The sequence below is a fragment of the Canis lupus genome, chromosome 3, assembly GCF_003254725.2.
Source record: "Canis lupus dingo isolate Sandy chromosome 3, ASM325472v2, whole genome shotgun sequence".
NCBI classification, from domain to species: domain Eukaryota; kingdom Metazoa; phylum Chordata; class Mammalia; order Carnivora; family Canidae; genus Canis; species Canis lupus.
In genome coordinates, this window is record NC_064245.1 from 69,188,661 (window position 1) to 69,209,823 (window position 21,163).

At 42.7% G+C, this 21,163-nt stretch overlaps 1 protein-coding gene across 3 annotated transcripts in view; it reads left to right on the forward strand.

Moving 5' to 3' along the window:
• CLNK (cytokine dependent hematopoietic cell linker) overlaps positions 1-20,852 on the forward strand; it is a 207,991-nt gene extending 187,139 nt beyond the window's left edge. For all 3 annotated transcript variants that reach the window (XM_035714586.1, XM_025437777.3, XM_035714585.2), the window contains 4 exons: positions 2,664-2,794; positions 5,058-5,135; positions 9,223-9,378; positions 17,174-20,852. In XM_035714586.1, coding sequence (XP_035570479.1) covers positions 2,664-2,794; positions 5,058-5,135; positions 9,223-9,378; positions 17,174-17,320 — 512 coding nt within the window. In that variant the 3' untranslated portion in view covers positions 17,321-20,852. The remainder of the gene's footprint in view (positions 1-2,663; positions 2,795-5,057; positions 5,136-9,222; positions 9,379-17,173) is intronic.
• Positions 20,853-21,163: the final 311 nt, after the last annotated feature.

Consider the following 21,163-nt stretch of genomic DNA (forward strand, 5'->3'; position numbering starts at 1 on the left):
TGTCTCTGTGTACTGCTTTACTAAAATTTAAAATAAAGTTTTTAAAGTGTTTTTAGAAATACTTCAATAGCTCTTTTAGCTTTCTCTTCATTCGGATTTGCCTGGTATACAGCCTCCATCCTCCAACTAGTGATCTCTCTGCCATTATATTTAGGTATGCTATTGCACATAACTAGAATTTTTAAACCAGTCTGTACCTAATTTTTAAATGCTTAGTTGACACTTTTGACATTTATTGTAATTACTAATATTTTAGATCAGTTTTATATTATTTTGTGACTCCTTTCTGCCCTACTTTTTTGACTATTTCTTTTCCTGCCAGATAGTGGGTTTATCTCTTAATTCCCCTTTCTTTCTCCCCCTGGAAGTTATACATTCCAATTCTATTCACCCATTGGTGACCTTTAACATTTTAAATAAAGGCATGCTTGAAGTTTGAAATCTGAAGTTCATATCGTCTTCTCAAGCATTACAAGAAACTCAGAATTCTCTAATTCTGATGGTATGGATTCTGCACTATTTGAAAATTAAATTCCTTTACTTATAAAATTTGAAAATCAGAGATGTCTTTAGCATAATTCCTATTTTTAAGGTCTTAAATTGGCGGGTGAAATTAACTTACTATGATGAATGTGATTCAAACTTTAAGTGATCAAATATTTTCCAACAAACATTTTGGTACGTAATTCCTATAACACATTCTTAAGCTCCACATTAAAAGCCACAATCCTTGGAACCATTAAAATATAATGTAAAATATTTTTCAGAAGTATTCTGTTATTCTTAGTAAACTTAGAGAAAAATTCAGCTTTTTGATGACAAGCAGAATAAAAAACATATAATAAACTAAATGCTATAGTAACTGCCATGTAAATATTTGCTATTAGTATTTTGTTTCAAAGTATACTGTCAAAAGTATCCACTCTTTCAAAGTTCTTGTTCAGCTACTAACTAGGACTGTAACATCAGTTATATTTTTTTAGGCTGAATTAAGACTATATATATAGCTTATAATTCTGCCTTCATACTAATCACCTTTCTTCCACATTATGTTATTACTGTCTAGTATTCTACTTTCATATTGTTTTCATACTCTCAAGGCTTTATGATTTTTTATAGAGTTAATCCTTGCCTTAAATTACAAATGTAGGGATCCCTGGGTGGCGCAGCGGTTTGGCGCCTGCCTTTGGCCCAGGGTGCGATCCTGAAGACCCGGGATCGAATCCCACGTTGGGCTCCCGGTGCATGGAGCCTGCTTCTCCCTCTGCCTGTGTCCCTGCCTCTCTCTCTCTCTCTCTCTCTCTGTGTGTGTGTGTGTGACTATCATAAATAAAAATTTAAAAAATAAAAAAATAAATTACAAATGTATTTACAAATATCTTTGCTTCATATTTTTCCTAACACTTCACTCCTTCCTTGTGGTTTTGATTTCATGCTTTATTAGCACTTATGAGAATGACAATGCAGTGGAAATATGCTATTTTCATTGATGTATAAAGAGAAAATACCATGTCAAAACTTGACAAGTGGTAGTATCTTAAAATCTAGGTTCCATGTGAAAGCTAAACTTTTTCCTTTTTTTTAATATTTTATTTATTTATTCATGAGTGACAGAGAGAGAGAGATGGGGGGTGGGCAGAGACACAGGTGGAGGGAGAAGCTGGCTCCATGCAGGGAGCCTGATGTGGGACTCGATCCTGGGTCTCCAAGATCACGCCCTGGGCTGAAGGCGGCGCTAAACCGCTGAGCCACAGGGCTGCCCTGAAAGCTAAACTTTTTCAATGCACTTTTTGTATAATGTTACTTTAAAGCCCTTTGGTCTATCTTGCTCTTTTAAAGAATCTTTTAACCTGGCATGATTTTGTAATATCACACATTGGTCACTTGGAAAATGATTCACAGATCTGAGACCTTTCTGATGTTAAGACATTTTATAATATTTTTAAAAATTACATTTGCAAGTAACACCACCAGCCTCATCAGAAAAGTGTGCTGTTATGTAATAGCGGTAGATACAAGTTTTTCCAAATTCCAGTTTGAACTAGAAAAATCTAATTTTATAATTGGCAACAAATACTGCCAGTTGTTTTCCATAAAGTGACAGGCTCACTTTGTTCATTTTTAATAAAATATCTGCCAACTGCCCAAGTCTGAATAACCATAATTTATCTGTTAGTCATTCTTTTAGGTTAAGAAAGTGATATTTCATAAAAACAAAAAGTTATTCTTTCAACTTAAAAAGTAATGTTTTCTGAGAACAAGCTCAGCTTATTTAAGAAACTGGACAAAATTTATTACGATCAGAATAGAGTAGAAAAAGTGGGATGGACGGATAGACAGAATTATTCTGGGCCCTCTTGTGAGAAGTAAAACATTCGGATTTTCTTTCAAGTGTAAATCATGGAGGCATTTTTACCATGTAGAATAGCAAAGTCAGAATTATATTTTGTTACGATTACTTCAGATGCCTTAGAGAGAAAGGGGCAAAAGCCAAAGCAAGAGAACAATCCAGAGGAGATTGCTGTCCCAAGTGAGATGATAGTCGTGTAGACCAAAAAGGTTGCCCCAGACACAGGAAGGAGTGATGAGCTCCAGTTCGTGGGAGAAAGGCAATCTGAGACACAAACAAAATCATATTTATATGTGAATTTCCTTTTTTCCAGACCATAAAGAAAGCATGCAGTTCCATCCTCAGAGATGTCAATCTCCAGCCCGTTACAGCCCTCAGGAAAATTTGCTTCACTATAAAAACACAAGCTGGAGAAAGCCTTCCCCCACAAGTTCTGATGAAAAGGTAAAACAAATATTTCTCAGCCGTGTCTTTCTAGATGAACTTAGCATCAAAAGAGAGCTTTATTGAACAATTCCTAGGAGAATCTTATGATTGGCTTTATTTTTTCCCCTTTTGGTTATATATTACTGGTTTTCAATATTTTTTACAGTGATTCCACTTATGTGAGGGTAAAATAGGCAAATTTATAGAGACAGAATAGAACAGTGGGTGCCAGAGTCTGGGAAGGGGGAATGGGCTTTATGATTCAATGGATTTAAAGCCTGTTTAATGGATCTAGAATTTCAGTTTGGGCTGATGTCAAAGTTTTGGAGATGGACAGTGGTGATGCAAAAGCAACCATTTAGAATATACTCAATATCAGTGGAATATACACTTAAAAGTGGCTTAAATGGTAAATCTTATACTGTGACATTTTACCACATTTTTAAGTCATTTTAGGTCCAACAAAACAAGGCCATTAAATTGCAGCAAGATCCCACCAGTCACTAATGGTTCTCAGCACAAGGATTGTTCTGTTGCAGGAGAGATTAGAAATGCCGGAGAGATATTAAGGACATACTAGAACAAAAAGGAAACCTTCCTCTTGAATTATTCTAAGGGCTAGACAGAGAACTGAAAGGGGGCTACTTCTCCCCCAGCTAATGCGGAGTTATTTAATGCTGTGTCTGAGTACCACCTAAACTCACCTGCTGGCACTCATAACCACACCTGGAAAAACCCAAGACTATAAAATCTCTTAAGTGTGTTCTAGTTTGAAGAAGTAAATAAAGTTAGAAGAGATGAGAGGCACCACAACTAAGCCCTGCCAAGCCCCTGGACTATCTGAGACCCTCCAGAAGCAGCAGACCACTCTGAGCTCCAAGAGCTCCCACTTCAGAAGGAGATGGGGCTCTGAGGCTCCTTTGTTTCTGGAGCCTGTTCCAAGGCTCTGCAGGAGTGAGCAGGGCTAGTCCTGCCCTTGGACCTTCTCAGGGGGTAAGGACTAGGTATGTATTCCACAGGGGGTGTTAAATAAGAGATGACTCTGACCCCCCACTCGATGGAAGAGAATGGCAGAGCCAGGCAGGAGGAAAGGATGAGGCATGGGAGGGTGTCCGGACAACAGGGCTGGCTCATGCCAAGCGCCGAAGCTATGCATGTCCAGAGAACAGCAAGTCCATCTGGCTGGCCAGACCCATGTCCTTTGACCACCAGAGGGTGGCAGCCAGTGAGTTTGCAGTTAGGCTGGAGCTAGAGTACCCATTGTACAGAAGGATCAGGTATGTGCTGGGAGGATGGAGAACAAAAAACTGCTCTCTTGCCAACCATGTGACAGATGCTGAGTCCCTGCACTGTCCTGACATGCCTACCTCACAGGACTATTGCAGGGATGGTCTGGGATAATGAATGAAGAATGACCTTGGAGATGTTGGACTTAGGGGATAGTTTAATGTTATCATCCTTAGGATCCAGTAAAGGAATTGCAGATCCATGGTACATCTCCCTGATGGCTCTTTCTTCTGTTGTGGTCAATTATTTTTTAAGATTTTATTTATTTGAGAGAGAGAGAGAGCACACAAGTTAAGGGGAGGAGGGAGATGGGGAAGGGGGAGAAGCAGATTCCCTGCTGAGTAGGGAGCCCGGTGTGGGATTCAATCCCACAACCCTGGGATCATGACCTGAGCCCAAGGCAGATGCCTAACCGACTGAGCCACCCAGGCACCCTTGTTATGATGGATTTTATAATAAAAATAAATCAATTGGTATAATAAGGGATCATGGTACAGGGAGGAAGCCAGACAGACCAGGGTTCGAATCCCAGTTCCACGGCATGTGGTGTCACAGATGTGCTATAAAGATGCTCTCGATCTGCACCTTTCCCTCCCCTGCTGGTTTTACAAGGACTCAGGCCCCACTGGCTTCACAAACGATATGCATCCCTCCTTAGCTTCAGCAGGTGCAGATTCAGAAAGCATGGACAGTAGAGAGTTTATTACCCATTTTGAGTGTGGAGCCAAAGGACCTTTCTCAATAGACGGGGAGTGAAATGTCTGGTTTCTTTCAATGACAGATGGACTCTGTCCTGCCAGTTTCATAGTCCCTTAGCTGCAATTACTTTTTCTGTGTCCATTCCCAGGCCCAGGAATGGGACGTCTGTATTCCATGTTTACTATAAATCAAACTGTGGTTTGACCCTAGTGGGACAAAAGTATACTTTTGTTAAGTAATGAACGTTAGTACTTCTTTTTGACCCTAAAATATTCATCATTGACCCGCACTGCAGGACGTCCAGAACAACGACTGGTACATTGGAGAACACAGTCGCCAGGCAGTAGAAGAGGCATTAAGGAAGGAGAACAAGGTAATGCCTTCTAGAGGGCCCATCTCACCGTGCCTGCAGCCATCTTCAGGTTTTCTGCCATAGGTCCCAGAGCATCTTGAGCAGTGTGCTTTTATGCACCAGCCTATATCTCTCAGTGCTGGGGGGGGGGGGGGGTTGTCATTAAAAGGGGCACTTGGCTGAGAACTTATTATTAGTCATGTGTTCTTATTCCAAAATATCTTTAAGCTTAGGTTTCTTTGATAAATGAAAACAGTAAAATCAACCCTAAGGAACTATTTTGGAGATCAGATGTGGAAGCTACGGTATGAATGGAGGTCACAATGACCTTCTGCTTGCTCCCAAGTACATCTCATTACTCAAGGCCTGCCCAAAGTACAGGGGCGTCTTTATGTCTCCTGTCTTCAGGAAAGGTGCAGGGATCATGAATGCGCTCACAGTCAGGAAATGATAGGTTATCCCAGTAACTACCCAAGATCTCAGTTGCTTAGCATAGCAAAACTTTCTTGCTTGTGCTCCATGTGCTAGAAAGGTTTGGGAGCATAGACCTAGGCTGGTGAGGGCTGTGTCTCCACACGTGCTCACGCAAATCACACGCCAGCTCTTAGCACATCCTCTCAAAAGTAACACTCATCTGTGCTAACATTTCATTGGCCAAAGCAATTTACACGGCCAGGCCTCATCTCCAAGGCGATGGGGAAGGACAAACCTACCATTTGACCAAAAGGAGAAAAGAACTGAAACACTTGTGATCAGAGCAAATGATTACTAGAACCATTATCACAAATAGCAAAGTTATTAAGTAACTATTCTACTGTGGGCAGGAAGCTCTACTAGGTTGTGAGAAATATCTCAGAAGTGATAGAAAGGTTCTCAAGACAGTTGAGCATCAAAGCCTCTCAACTAACCAGGGCAATGTTTATTGTTGAATGAGGAAATGCAAAAATGGATGAGTTAGTTAATTAGTAAATGAGTGAATAAATGATAGGTCTCCAATAAATTTTAATAAAATGTAGCTGTCAGAATTGTTATTATGAAATTTAATCAATAGAATAATGGTAGGGTAAATAGAATAATGCCCCCTAACAAGAAGCCTCACATTCTAATCACTAGAACCTGTGAATACACCATCTTACTTAGAAAAAGGACTTTGCAGACGTGATTAGATTAAGAATCTTGAGATGCCACAGTGTCCTCTCCTTCTGCGCCCCCCACTGGTTCTCTCTGTCTCTCAAATAAAAAAATTCTTAAAAAAAAAAAAAAAAAAAAAAGAATCTTGAGATTGGGACAGTATTATAATATCTAAGTGAATTCAGTGCAATCACAAGAATCCTTATAAGAGCAAGGCAGAAATGTCAGTTGGACATGGGGGCTCTAAGTCAAAGACCGCTGACAGCCTCTGGAAGCCAAAGAAGGCAAGGAAATGCATTCTTCCCGAGAGCCTCCAGAAGGAACCCAGCCCTGTGACCCCTCGACTTTAGCTGGGTCAAACCCATATCAGAATTCAACCTCCAGAACTATTGAATACATTTGTATTTTAGTCCACAAAGTTCATGGTAGTTTCTTCTAGCAATAGAAAATTAATAGAGTTAACAGAGCATCTTGAACATATTAGGCGTCAATGGAATGATCTCATTTTCTAGATGAGGAATCTGAGGCTCAATCGAGGTCTCGGTCATAAAGTGGAAAAAGTGGCAGGACCGGTCGTTATTCGAGATCAGTGTTCTTGTCACAAAACCACAACTGCCTCCAGTAGCCATTAGCATTCTCTGCATTCCAGTGGGGAGTCCTAAGTGGCTAGGTGATGCCTTGCCTACAGGACCCTCCCTTTCCCCTCCCCAGGGAATCCCACCTTTGCTGACCTCTGCAGGGTAAATGGGAGAGCAGGGTGCCATCGCCAACCCTACCTCCTGCTCCTGGCTAATCAGTACCCAATGAACCACCGCACTCTCTGAGCCTGTTTTCCAACAGAAAAATTAGTCATAGAAGACCTGCTTCCAGGAACTGCTGTGTCGGTGGTGCTAGAAGAGCAATGTATACATCACATAACGTCCTTCCAACAACATTTGGGCACCCGATCAAGGCTCATTTCGCCCCCCTTCTGTGTGCCTGTTTCTCTACCTCCCACAAAAGCACTAAGAAAACAGCATCTCAGTTGCATGACTTCATATTTTCCTATTCTGTTTGTCTCCATTTTGTCAAAACATGTTTCCAATTAATGAGAGATAATTTAAATAGTAGGATTGCCCAGATTCGTGGTGACAAACTCATTGCAAAGGTTAAGATGATAAAACCAAAAATTGGTTCCGTGTCTTGGCGTCCTCTCCCTTTCAAATCTCGGGCAATGTTCTGTGCTTGAATCTTAAGACTTCAATTACGGCTGAATGTTTTAAGTAGAACACATTCCAGAAAATTCCTCAATCCTGCTTTATGTACTTAGAGGCTGATACATTTAAAAGGTAAGTACTTGGGCTTGACTTTTAGGTAATCTACTAGTTAGCCATGATGTGTTAGTGGATTCATTTAAGCAATTTGACCCTTACCTGTAAAATGAGGATAAAATAACTTCTCAATTTTTTTGTAAATATCACATGAAGTAATGTATGTAAAATGCTTAACATCATTTTTTTTTAATATTTTATTTATTTGAGAGAGAAAGCAAGCACAAAGGCAGGAAGGACAGGCAGAGGGAGAAGCAGACTCCTCGTTCAGCAGGGAGCCTGATGCAGGGCTCCATCCAAGGCCCTGATATCATGAGCTGAGCTGAAGGCAGATGCTTAACTGGCTGAGCCAACCAGGCACCCCTAAAATGCTTAGCATGTGGAGAGCAAGTCTCAATAAACCTTAGTTACCAGAATTATCACTTCATTACAGTTTCTTAGTATTATTTATAAACTTATAGTATTATTATACAGTATTAAAACCATTATCTGTACCTATAACTATACATATTAGTTATACATAATAGTTATATAGTGATATATAGATATAAAATATAGTCTATATGGAGACAATTATATGTAACAATTATAAATTATATATAATACCTATCTACAAAATATAGTAAGTCCTGCACACATCTAATTAGATCTATTCTAATAGGGCATTTATAACCATCTACACAAGAATCTATGCAACTACAGTTACAGATTTTTCGGCATTTTTTCATCATATAAAAGGCACAATGTAGCCACAAAACCAGCCTTGCAGGTGTGCTTCTATTCAGGAGAATCACTTAATTTCCTAGCTGTTTATGAGCAGACATCCAGCCTGAGCTATTCCACTGGGGTGGGCTGGACCGCACGGTCTTGCCATCTCACACTGTTGGCCTTCTCTTAGAGACCCTCCATCTTCTCCCTTGGCTCCCATCACACTGAAGCTTCTGTGTTTCCTGCTTAATCCTTTTGCTGTCTCCTCTTTCTTCCCCTACACCTTCCTTCTGCTCACCTGAGGCTATGTTATCCCCTCACTCCCATGTCTGCTCGTGCTGCTACCAATGACTGAAGCCCCAGGTCTTTTGGGGGACCCTAGCCCTATATTAACATCCCTCTCAGACGCCCTAGGTATCACGCTAAAAGCCTCTCCTGCGAAAGCCTGCAGTGGCTCGCATGGTCTCTAGAATAACACCTGAGCATCAGACAGAACAGGATGGACAGGTGCAGGAGGCACCCCCAGCAGGGGAGATGGAGGACTACACCCTGCAGATGAGGTGGCCAGTTTCATGTGAAAGCTGAGAGTCCAAAAGCAAGATGGTGCCTTTGGGAAACAGTGGCTTGGCTGGAGCCAGGATGCGGGGAAACAAAACCACAAGACAGGCTGGAGCATTTATCCACGAACATGATGCTAAGGCTGTAGGCATGACACTGAAGACAGTGGGGTTTGTGGAAAATTCAGAAGAAGGGACATGTAATGGTGTCATGTATACTTTCCAGAAAGTAGCAAGAACCCTTACACACACTGACACTCACTAAATTAAGTTGTACAAAATTGGTTTGCCAAAAAGAAAGCCATGTGGGAACCTGGTACATGCAAGTGTCACTATTGCCAGCGTTGTCCAGGGTGGGATGCTGGCATGCCTGAGAACACACCATTCTTCCTTCTGCTGCAGGACGGCACTTTCTTGGTCCGGGACTGTTCCACGAAATCCAGGGCGGAACCCTACGTGTTGGTGGTGTTTTACGGGAACAAAGTCTACAATGTGAAAATCCGTTTCCTGGAGAAGAATCAGCAGTTTGCCCTGGGGACAGGACTGAGGGGAGATGAGGTGGGTACAGCCCAACAGCTTCCCTTCTCCAGACCAAAGACAACAAGGGGATAAGCTGGGGGATGCTGGTCAAGGCATCAGGCATCTCCCCTTGACTGCTGGGGTAGGACAAAAGAGGCCACCCCTGCGGTAGAGACTAAATCCCTCCCAGCCCCTTCTACAAGCATTCTCTACCCCCACCCGCACCTTATTACGCTTCAGCCCACAGGGCCCCAGCCCATCCTCAGCATCCCCTGTACCCTCCACACTGCTCTGCTGTTACAGGACAGTCATTCTACAGGACACAGGCCAGTTCTGCCTCCCTGGAGGCCGCCCCCGAAGCCCTGCTTTCCTGCCCGACCCCCACGCCAAACTCCCACGGCAGGCATTCCTCCCAACACCTGCTGGCGCTAGGAACCCTTAGGTTTGTGTCTCTAAATTGAATGTGAGCTTAACCACAGCATTCAGTGCCACGCTGAGCGTGCCCCCCCTCAGTACAGATCCACTGAGAGGCGGCTAGGTCAGAGAATCAATCAATCAAGGCATTTGTGAATAACTGAAGACAAAGGAGGAAGGAGGCTGATTTCCACTGAATGTGCTTACAGTAGGCCCGGTCTGTCTGCACCACCTCACGCTAACCCTCAACAGCTCCTTGACATAACAATTGCTCCAACCTCAGATGTAGGGAAACCGAGGCTCAGAAAAATATGTCAATGAACTAGAGACACACAAGTCATGAGAGGGTGAGGACAAGCTACTCTTTCAACTTCTCAGAAGGAAGGTAGGGAGAGGAGTGGAAGGGAAGCACAGGGTTCAAGTTCTGCATCACATTTACTAAGTCTAAGCAGTGAGCTCAGGCCCACTGCTTCTCTGGGCTTTAGTTTCTTCAAATGTAATGTTCTTTTCTTGTCTAGATTTCTTTAATTTAGTAATTCTCATTTAGCATCTCCAGACCTCAGTTTTTTTTAAAGATTTTATTTATTCACTCATGAGGGACACAGAAAGAGGCAGAGACATAGGCAGAGGGAGAAGTAGCTCCCTGTGATGAGCCCAATGCAGGACTTGATCCCAGGACCCTGGAATCACGACCTGAGCCAAAGGCAGATGCTCAACCACTGAGACACGCAGGCATCCCTCCAGACCTCAGTTTTATCCAATGGTCTACATTATGGGCTGAACAGTGTCCCCCCCTCTCCCAAATTCATATGGTGAAGCCCTAACACCTAGTACCTCTGGATAAGACTGTATATGGAGCAAGGGCCTTTATAGAAGGGATTAAGGTAAAATGAGGTCACAGGCATGGGGGCCCGGACCCACTGTGTCTGGTGTCTCTGTAAGAAGAGGAGATTAGGACACAGATACACACAGATGTAAAGTGAACAGCACAGCCATCTACATACCAGAAGGGAGGCCTCCGAAGGAACCAAGTGTGCTGACACCTTGATCCTAGACTTCCAGGCTCCAGGACCACGGTCTGTCTAGGCGCCCTCACTTCGCCCCACTGTGGTACTTTGTTACGAGGTCTGAGAAAACAAATACTGTGTGAAACCAGAACCTTCACACAACTACCTACTGTCCTTAAGTAGAGATCAAGATGAAGATCATGGCCAGGGCTGCCAAAGCACCTCGGGTGGGCGCCCACATGAGCATCCCATCAGCAGGTGTGTGAGGACTCCGGCTGAAAACCAGTGTTGGACCTGGAGCCCCTTCTAAGAATCACACGTGACTGGAGACGTGCGCTCCTCACCAGCCTTTGCCAGAGCCTGGGAAAGTTTGGGCATCCATGAGAGCATGTGAGGATGGATAGATTAATACAGAAATCGGCTAAATAGAGCCACAATAAGGGAGTATTACAGCGAGGCTAGAGAGAAAGAGCCAATTTTCCCTTTTGTGTTGAGGATTAGCGACTTCGCAGAATGTAAAACACTGAGCCGGCCGGGGACTTAGCCAGGCCACAGAAAATGTGAGTTATTATCTTTTCATTCTTACTCGAGTCATTGCAATAACTGGGGTATAGTTCCCCTGCACTAGATGCCTGTGGTTAGTGGATGGAAGCTCCGTGCCCTTCTATCCTGCTCTAGCTTCTTCCAGCTCATAGAATTTCCCACGTTCTTAAAGAAAAAAAGCTGCATGACTTTTTTTAAAAAAGATTTTATTTAGTTTTTCATGAGAGATACAGAGAGAGAGAGAGAGAGAGAGAGGCAGAGAGGCAGAGACATAGGCAGAGGGAGAAGCAGGCTCCCTGCGGAGAGCCTGATGCGGGACTGGATCCCAGGACCTTGGGATCACAATCTGAGCCAAAGGCAGATGCTCAACCACTGAGCCACCCAGGTGCCCCCGTATATGACTTTTAAATGCTCGGGACACACACAAGTGGAAACCATGTGCCCTGACATGCATGACCTCTGCCAGCTGCTGTATCATTTGCTCTCTCTCCTGGACCTCAAAAACCTCTGGGAAGCCCTTTTACCAATTCCTACAGACCTAAAGGGGTCACAGCTTTTCCCTTAGCATGCCACACTTTGGTCTGCCTACAAAAGAGGAAACAGCGACTCTTACTCTGGGATGCCATCTGAACAGCGTTTAATCAGATTGTCAGCCAGTTCCCTGCCTCAGCAGGGAGGCATTTGCCATCTGTGACAGCCAAGATTAGACCATCAGCTTCCAGGTGAGCTGCTCTAATTATTACCACCAAGGATCCCTTAAGGATTCAAACGCCTATTTTAAGAAAACCCTTTTTGGGTTATTCCAGAATGTTCTCCTCCCAAGCATTATTCCCCCAAGCAAGTCTCCTTTTTCCTGCTATTTAACACTTGCATGTTTGCTGTGCATGGGACCTGTCCTGTGCAGTTAACAATTACTAAATTAACTTGATCGATTTCACCCTCCTAACAACCCAGTGACATCGGTGCCACCAATATTTCCATTTAATATATAGTGACACTGAGACACAAATGCTAAGTAATGGGCCCCCCAGTCACAGCAGGTACACGGCAAGGCTGGGCTTCATTTTTCACTCTGCAAAAATACTCGTATGGTCTCAGATAACATCATGACCAAATGCAAACAATCCCCAGCCTGCTTGAAAACAGGCCAGAACGTGGGATGAAGGAGTGTTAACACTTAAGTGAAGTGCACCAGGCACTGCATGAGAACTTACACTTTATACTTTAGAGCTGTACACTTTCCTGCCTGTCCACCCAAGGAGCCGGCTGCTGGTGCAAGGCTGGGATGGTCTAGCTTGTTCTCAGCTTGTTCCTGCCCCTCACCATGCAGGGGAGCCCCTGCCTTGCTGGGGGAGACGTTCCCAGCTTTACAAAAGGGAGAAAGAATTTGATACAGTACAGCTCTGTTGAGAGCAAGCCAGCACTAGCTACTTTATCTGGGGCTTGAATAAAGAAATAGCGTCTTAGTTTGACTCTGCAGAGAAAGGTAATGAGATACAGGGTTGTCAAGGATAATTTTGGTTTTGTGTGGCTTTTTTGGCTGCCTCACAAACTTCAGAATTTAACCACACATCCAACGCAGCGACACCCATCACAAGGGAGCCATTACGTGTCAGATGAGGGGATGTCAACACAGCCACGTAGAGGTTCAGACACATAGAGGCAGGTGCACAGTGAGTATGGGTTTCCACTGTAAGTGATTCCTGAGAGCCTGTGCATCAGGTTTGTTACCCAGGCCCAAGTGAGGCGCAGCTCTCCCCGGGACATAGGGGTTGCAAGCTCCTTGGAAGGCAAGCATGCCAGCACACCTCCCCAAGCACAGAAGGCAAGCAAACCCACACACATCTGCCAAGAATAAGCCTGGGAAGGTCCATTTTGCCGCATATTTAGGTATTTGGGTCATCCTGTTAGCCACATGGCTAGAAACTCATGTCTGAATTCAGATTTAGGAAAGACCGGTGTCTTTATTCCCTGGGGCCCATAACAAAGCACCACAAACGTGGTGGCTTCATCAGAAATGCCTTCTCTTGTGGTGCTGGAAGCCAGACATCTGAAGTTAAAGTATCAGCAAGGCTTCTAGACACCAAGGGAGGATCTTTCCTTGTCCCTTTCAGCTTCTGGTGGCTCTCTGGCTTGTGGGTCACATCGTCCTCATCTCTACCTCTGCACTAAAATCTCCCTCTTCTCTGAATGAGTCACCCTGTGCTTCTATCTAGTAAGGCAACACATGATGGCTTTTAGGGATAACCCAGGATTCGCTCCTCCTACAATGACCCTCGATTTATCCCATCTTCTGTCATGTGAAGTAATATACAGTCTTTTGATATATAAGGTAATACAGATTCCTGGGATTAGGACATGACCTATCTCTCAGGGACCACTTTTCAGCCCACTCTATCCATCTGCTTAGTTATTTTCCAAGCATTAATTTTATGCTTACACTATGCTAGACTTAATGCTTCATTCTGAGGACACAGAATCCCTGACATCTAGGGGCAATCCTGCTCCATCTGCACCTATCTATGCATGCACCTAAGCAGAGGTGAGACTGGAAATATTTAGCAACTGCTAGAACACCAGGCCTGGCAAGAGAAGCACCTGCCGAGGCCCGGGTGGCTCAGCAGTTTAGCGCCGCCTTCGGCCTGGGGCATGATCCTGGAAACCCAGGATCGAGTACCACGTCAGGCTCCCTGCATGGAGTCTGCTTCTCCCTCTGCCTGTGTCTCTGCCTCTCTCTGTGTGTGTCTTCCATGAATAAATAGATAAAATCTTTTTTAAAAAATGAAAGAGAGAGAGAAGCACCTGCCATTAGTAACCCTCAGAGCTTCACTGGCTGCCAGACATTAACCTGCATCTGAGTTCAGATATCACATCTGTTAACGTTTCTGTGAAAGCTCATAGAAAAGAGCAGTTTCAATCATCAGACCTGCCCTTGTCTTGCAAATGGTTATGATAAATGACTGAAAATTATGATAGATGTTTACTGGATAAATCAAACTTTAAAGACTAGTAGGCGGAGATAAACAATGAATCCATGAGCTTATAGCTTTTCATTTCTTCCATCAGCTTCTCTCTTTTCTTCTTTCACTACTCTGGGCAGTCCCAAACAGATTTCTTTACCCTTCTGTCCGTGAATCATTGCCTATAGTTGGTACATAAGGCAAACAAACACAAAAGGTTTAAAGAAATTTTAAGATCGAACAACAGGATGACATTTGCTGCCCTCCTGGAAAAATCATTTAACATAAAAATAAGAGCTTAATTATAATATTTTTTAAAAGTTTCTTTACGGGAATATATTAGTTATGGGCCTATCACTAGAAGGAAATAATAAGAAATGACAGCCTGATTTATTGCTCCTGCTTTGCTTGCTTCCTACCACTTACTAAAATTACAATATTGTGTAAAATGGCATCCATGTAGTCGGTTATTAAAACAATTAATATTGAAATCATTATTTCAAGACCATCCTAACGATAACAGGAATGAGAACAAAAAGCAGGCATTTTTCCTCTGAAGATTAGTATCAAGGAAGAGGCTTTCCTTTGTGCCACATGGGTTAACCACTTTTGGAAAAGAGTTCCACATGAGAAGTTTCTTTTCATCACTTACTTTTAGTTTTGTTGAATATGAAAAAAGGAAGAAAACTCCGTTTATGACTGAAGATGAAAATACCAAAAAAGGGGGGGGGGCCTTCCTGAAGGTGGACAATATTAGTCTATAAACTTCTCCAGTGATCTCATTGTTCTTTGTTCACGTTCTTGGCAAACCCACAAGGGATGAAGTCATAGTCATGACAACATTTATTGAGCACTCACTGTATACCAAGCTCTCTTCTAAATGGTGAATATGTGTTAGTTCAATTAATCCTCACAATGGCTGTCAGAGGTAGGTCCTGATATGACTTACCATTACTGTTCATAGACAGAGAAACTGAAACAGGGAGTAAGAGAAACTAACCAAGGTCACACAGCTCTTGAGTGGGAGTACCAAGTTTGGAACTCAGGCACATGGTCCCCATAGCCCCTTCACATCAGACTTCTTGATGTGTAACCCTTGTATTCCCCATGGCACAACCAGGAAACCACCTTACCTTACTTAGCATCAGGTCAGACCTAGTGTTTATTGTATACCTGCGAGGAGTGGACAGATAGGTTATCTCACTGAAATCAGATCCAGTAGCAGGTGCAGATGGGCAAGCCACAGATTTAATCAGGACTCTTTTAGTGTGAAAAGACAGAAGCCGGGGCACCTGGGTGGCTCAGTGGTTGAGCATCTGCCTTTGGCTCAGGTCGTGATCCCAGGTCCTGGGATCAAGTCCCACTTCGGGCTCCCTGTAGGGAAGCTCCCTAGCCTATTTCTCCCTCTGCCTATGTCTCTGCCTCCCTCTCTGTGTCTCTCATGAATAAATAAAATCTTTAAACAAAAGTAAGAAAGAAAAGAAAAGGAAAGAAAAGAAAAAAAGGAAAGCCAGAAGCCAAGTCAGATGAGCTTGGGTGGGAATAGTTGAGAAGCTTGTGGACTATATCCCAGTCTTTCCTCCATTGTGATACTCCATTATGCTTCATACCCTCCACAGGTGGTGGGAAGGAGGGGACAGCCATGGCGGTTACAGGTCACTAGCACTGTGTGCCCCTGAGGAAAAGGAGTTCCCTCCCAGTGGCCGCATGCAGCCCCCGAGGGAAGCTCTCCTGGAGGCCTGGTGATGCTCCTGAGTCCCAAGTACATTCTTTACAGAGCATGTTATACCTAAATGAAATGACCTCCTTGTACAAGGAGTTATCTTCTGTCTGCTCCCTCCAGAATGCAGTCTCCACAAAGACAGGCACCGTGACAATCCCACTCCCTGCCGGATACCCCGAAGGCCTGCAAACATGTGCTGGCAGCATCAGAGTCATCCCACCGAAGTCCCTCCCTTCAGGCTGTGTTGTCTCTGTCCTGGTCTGTTGGAATCCAGGGTCACAAGCCATAGGCCAAGTTGTATGAGAGAAAGGGCAGACGACTCATATCCAAAAGAACTAGGTTCCATTCCTGATCCTGGACCACTGGCTGTGTGACTCAAGCAGATCAGGCCACGTTTCTGAGCTGCAGTTAGTTTCCTTAGCTCTTCCATGAGGCCATTCCACGTGCCCTGCTCACCTCATGGGGTTGCGGCCAAGGAGGATCAAGCTCTTCCTACTTATAGTCATCCTCTTCCTTTGAGGATACACCCAAACTCAGCTCATCAGAATCACCACCATCTGTGTCCTCGTCTTCAACACCTGCCTTTGTTCATGCTTCTTCCTCTGCTTTTAGAATCCTTAAACCCTCTTGTCCCTTTATCCAGAATCACCCAGAAGGTATAGCCCATTTCAAGTCTGCATCTTCAGCAAAGCACATCCTGATTCCCCAAACTTGAAATAATCTGTCTATTCAGTTTGCCACAGCCCTTCATCTGCATATCTCCAGAAACACAAAAAGAGTAAAGATCTGCTGTCACCTAATTATCTCACAAGAAACCCAGGCAAGGAAGCGACATTGGCACGGTGGCTGGCTCTGCTCCTTCTGATTACCCCCAGGATTCACTGGAACACAGGGGTTTCCAGGAGGGGGGCTCTCTGCAGGTCTTCCCACCAGTTTACTAGGTGAAGATTGAGTGGTCTCCCCAAGCACCTTACTCTTCCTTGCTAACTTCTTTATCACACATCCTTCGAGAGCTGGTTTTCCACATTCTTTTTTTTTTAATCGCTTTCTGACATACCTTCACACACACAAAAAAAGTTAAATGAGTGAATTTCTTCCCTAAGGAAACGAAGCATCTTATTCTGTGCTTTAACCCACAGACACAAAAGATATTTAAATTTTCATTAACTTTCTTTTCTGTGTTTCAGAAGTTTAATTCAGTAGAAGACATCATCGAACACTACAAGTATTTTCCCATCATACTAATTGATGGGAAAGACAAAACTGGAATCCACAAGGAGCAATGCTACCTGACTCAGCCCCTCCCCCTCAGCAGGTGCTTCTCACCTTGGTAGCCTGGGTATTGTTTTCAGTTCAATGGATCCGATACCTCTACCCACTGTTCATTTATTTCAAAAGATGATTTTCTTTGGCTTCAAGGGATCACTTCTTTGACATTGGAGAAAAGAAAAACATTCTATGATGGAAATTGGAAAATCAATCTCTGTTTTGAAAGCTCAAACTACAGAAAAAATATTGATAAGAAGCAAAAATAAAAGCTGGCTCTTAAAAAATATCTTATAAAGAGAAAACTATAAACATGGTCATCATACTTATATTCCAGATGAGAAAGAAAGGTGACAAGAAGCTTTGCTTAAATGTTTGCAGCTAGCACGGGACAAATCTATGTGAGACTTCTGAATCTATGCTCTTTATAAAACCTGGTCCTGCCTTTTTTTCAGAAGTGGTAGGACCTGTGAAGGTATGTTTTTTGAGATTCCTTATGCTAAAGATGTTGCTGAATATAAGCTTTATTTTATGTGTAATCCTGGAAACGCAATTGTAGGGAAGGAATGTAGCAGAAAATAAGAGTATTCACAAATATTACCTATAACACAGAAATGCTTTTGCACTAGTGTAAAAGGGCCACAGGCCCAGTCTCCAGGACTCTTTTTCTGGTGGCTTTAAGACAAATGGAATTACTAGATATATAGTAAGGGAGTAAGCCTAAATCTGAGTGAATTTTTTTTTTTTAATTCCAATTGTGGACCTCCCTTCAAAGGAAGAGGACGGTCCTCAGATTAGTGCTACTTTGAAGAATACTGCATGCCTCCTGGTGCTGTCACCTCCTAAAGCTAAGAGAATCTTACTCTATTTTACAATACAAATGAGGACTAAGAGGCTCAAAGATACTGATCTCGCTCTGTGTAAGAGTCCACATCTTTATCTGTTTTGCCTGGCCCAACCAAGCACACTTTCCCAGGTATATTCCTGCAGAATTTTACAATCAAGTTCAAAAGCTAAATTGAAGACAGAGAAACCATTTGAAACCATGACTGGTTTGAAATACAGATTTGCCTGTGTTAAAATATAAAAATAAATAAACTCTTTAGTGGAGTACGTTTTTAAAAAAGGGGGGCAGGGTTCCTGGTTGAAGTCAATCTACATAATGACTTCAAATGTTACCAAAGCTTACACATGAAATTTATGGAATATTTATACAATGGTAGCTTTAAGGTGGAAATAAAATCAAAATAGAATCAGAAAGAAAGAGAATGGAAACAATACTTAGGCTTATCTCATCTAAAATGGCAGCCAAGAAGTGGTCTGAGAGGAGCTCTGAGCACCTACCTATCAACTAGACAGTTGTACAGATTCTGCTTTCACAAGGTCGGTGGAAAGTTATACCTCTAAGGCAGATCAGGAGCACCTGATGAAAAGCTCTTTGTCGGTTAGCACTCCTGATCCCCCACTGAGCCTCCCTTCAAGCGCACCTGCCCAGGATAACATATGAACTAAGAGGTGAGTGTGTCTAAACTGAGGCTTGGCTACTACAGAGCACACTGTTCAGAGCTGAAGGCTTTATGGTTGCTGATCACTCTCAGCTGGACTTTGGCAAACTTAGGCTGGCATGGAAAGAGACAGCAGAGGCCACTGCTTACGTGCAGAAAGAATCTGACCCTCACCCTCCCTCTACAAAGCTATTGGGAGATGCCTGAGAACTCTGATTGGCTTGTTTGAGCCATTCAACACTGTGTGCTCGAGTCATCTGAGTCTCCTCAAACACTGTTGTTGTTAAAACAGGTGAGCATCAGCTGGTGTCTAACATTTTATGAGGCTTATGCTTTTCAAAATGCTTTGTTCATAAATGCCTGATATGACGGGAAGAGGAAAAGAGGTAGAAGTCAACCATCTTGAAATTAAAAGCCCACCATACTTATACATAATTAAAATCTCTGGAAGGAAAGATAACATTCAAAATATTGATGGGGTTGCTATGTAGATGATTTGTGTTGGAGGGACCATGTTAGTTGGGTCTTCTGGAACTCAGGTGCCAAAACAGGAATTAGAAATGTCAACATTTGTTAGAGGTAATGCCAGAGAAAGATAGGACGGGAGGAAAGAGTAGGACTAGGTAGGGAGAGACTTCAGGCTGGGATATGATCTGGACCCTGTGAGAGCAAGAAGGATAGAGACATGAGTAGGAAAGCCATCCAGCAGAGATGCAGCTCTGGGAGCATCCTGGCCAGCCCATTGATATGATCCAGACCAAAGATTGCTCATAGATGAGAGAGAGTCTAATGTGAAACAGAAATGGCTAGGTCTTACAACAGCATGTAAATCATTGCCAGAGGATGCCTTGGATAAACACAAGCTTCAGATGCTATGGGAGATCCAGAAGATTCTACAGCAGCAGGCTGTCAAATAACTCACTGATTAGCAAGTTCTCTCAAGGGAGAACTAAGTGACCCACCACCATCCCTGCCACAGTGACTCTGGTTTTCAGTGTTGACTGTAATATGGACATATTGCTTATACATAGACTACTGAAGAATAAGGATACACAAATTTTAATTGTTCTTGATTCTCACAACAGTTCTGAAGAGAAGGCAGGCCAAGTATTCTGAATCCACTGTATAATTGAAGACACTGTGCCTCCTTGGCCTGTATCTTAAGGTGACACAGCCATAGCTGGACCAATGCCTTCAGACACAATTCTATTCAGTGTCTAGCTGCTTTTTTATAACTGAAAAAGTTCAATGATTTGGGTTTGGCTTGCCCAAATTCCAAAGGGTTCTAATCTCTCAACTAGTATTTCATTTTCAATGAAGAAGTATCACTTGACTCCTAGCTGCCAGAGAGTAGTGAAATCTTAGCTTCATCCGATTATAGCATCTATTACGTTCAAGACATTTCTTGTTGGCTAAATAACTATCATTATGGATCAATTTATATCTTCCTCATCTTTAATAGTATCTTGCTATGAGCACTTGTTTGTGTATGCATATATTGCTAGGCACTTTTGAGGACGTTGGAATTATAGTGGTTAATTAAGTGGGAGAAGTAGACAGAAAGTACCCAATAAATAAGATAATCTTCTTTACTGTATTTTCATTTGAACACTTCTCACTGAGTGCTTGTCAGTGAGGCCAACATTAGACATTTTGATGAAGCTTATTTGAGATGGTTTTTAAAAGTTCTGAACCAGAAAATGTTAAATTTTACCAAATTTACTTAATGGAAAATTCTCCTACTTAGGTATATGTGTGTGGGAGAGGATGTGGATATATGAATAACCATGCCACAGCTCAAATCAGTTAAATCTTCTAGGTTGATGACCACAGAGGAACCAAATTTTACCCTATTGTCAAATTTAGCCCATTTCCATGTGTGTACACATAAACACATTTTTTATAAGATGGTCTGTATTATATACGACTAGCTATATTTGTGTATCCACTTTTGTATACTGTTTGTTCCAGCTAAGCACACTTTCTTTTGAACATTCATGATTATGATTTACAACCATGTTAAAATAAAGCAAATACATAATTAAATGTCATAATATCTCTGTAACTGAGTATTAAAGAAATGATTTCAAAATAGTTTACTTTTGTTCATTTCATGCCCTATTAGCCTCCAAGTCCTTCTGAAGTGATAGGATAAACTAATGACAAAATTTCTGGAACAATTTTTGACATATGAGTATTAGCCCAAGCTAGATTTGGGGAGTAAAGATGAAAAGACCTAATCCCAGCGATTGAGGGCTAAGAGTCTGGCACGCAAGATACACAGGTAATTAAAATCATGTAACACAGAATAATAGATTTGCTAATGCTCTCCCTTGTGCCACCATTGCATTGGTAGGCAGAAATGGATGTTTGGGGAGGATGCAGTGAGGGAGACCTGCCCAGGGG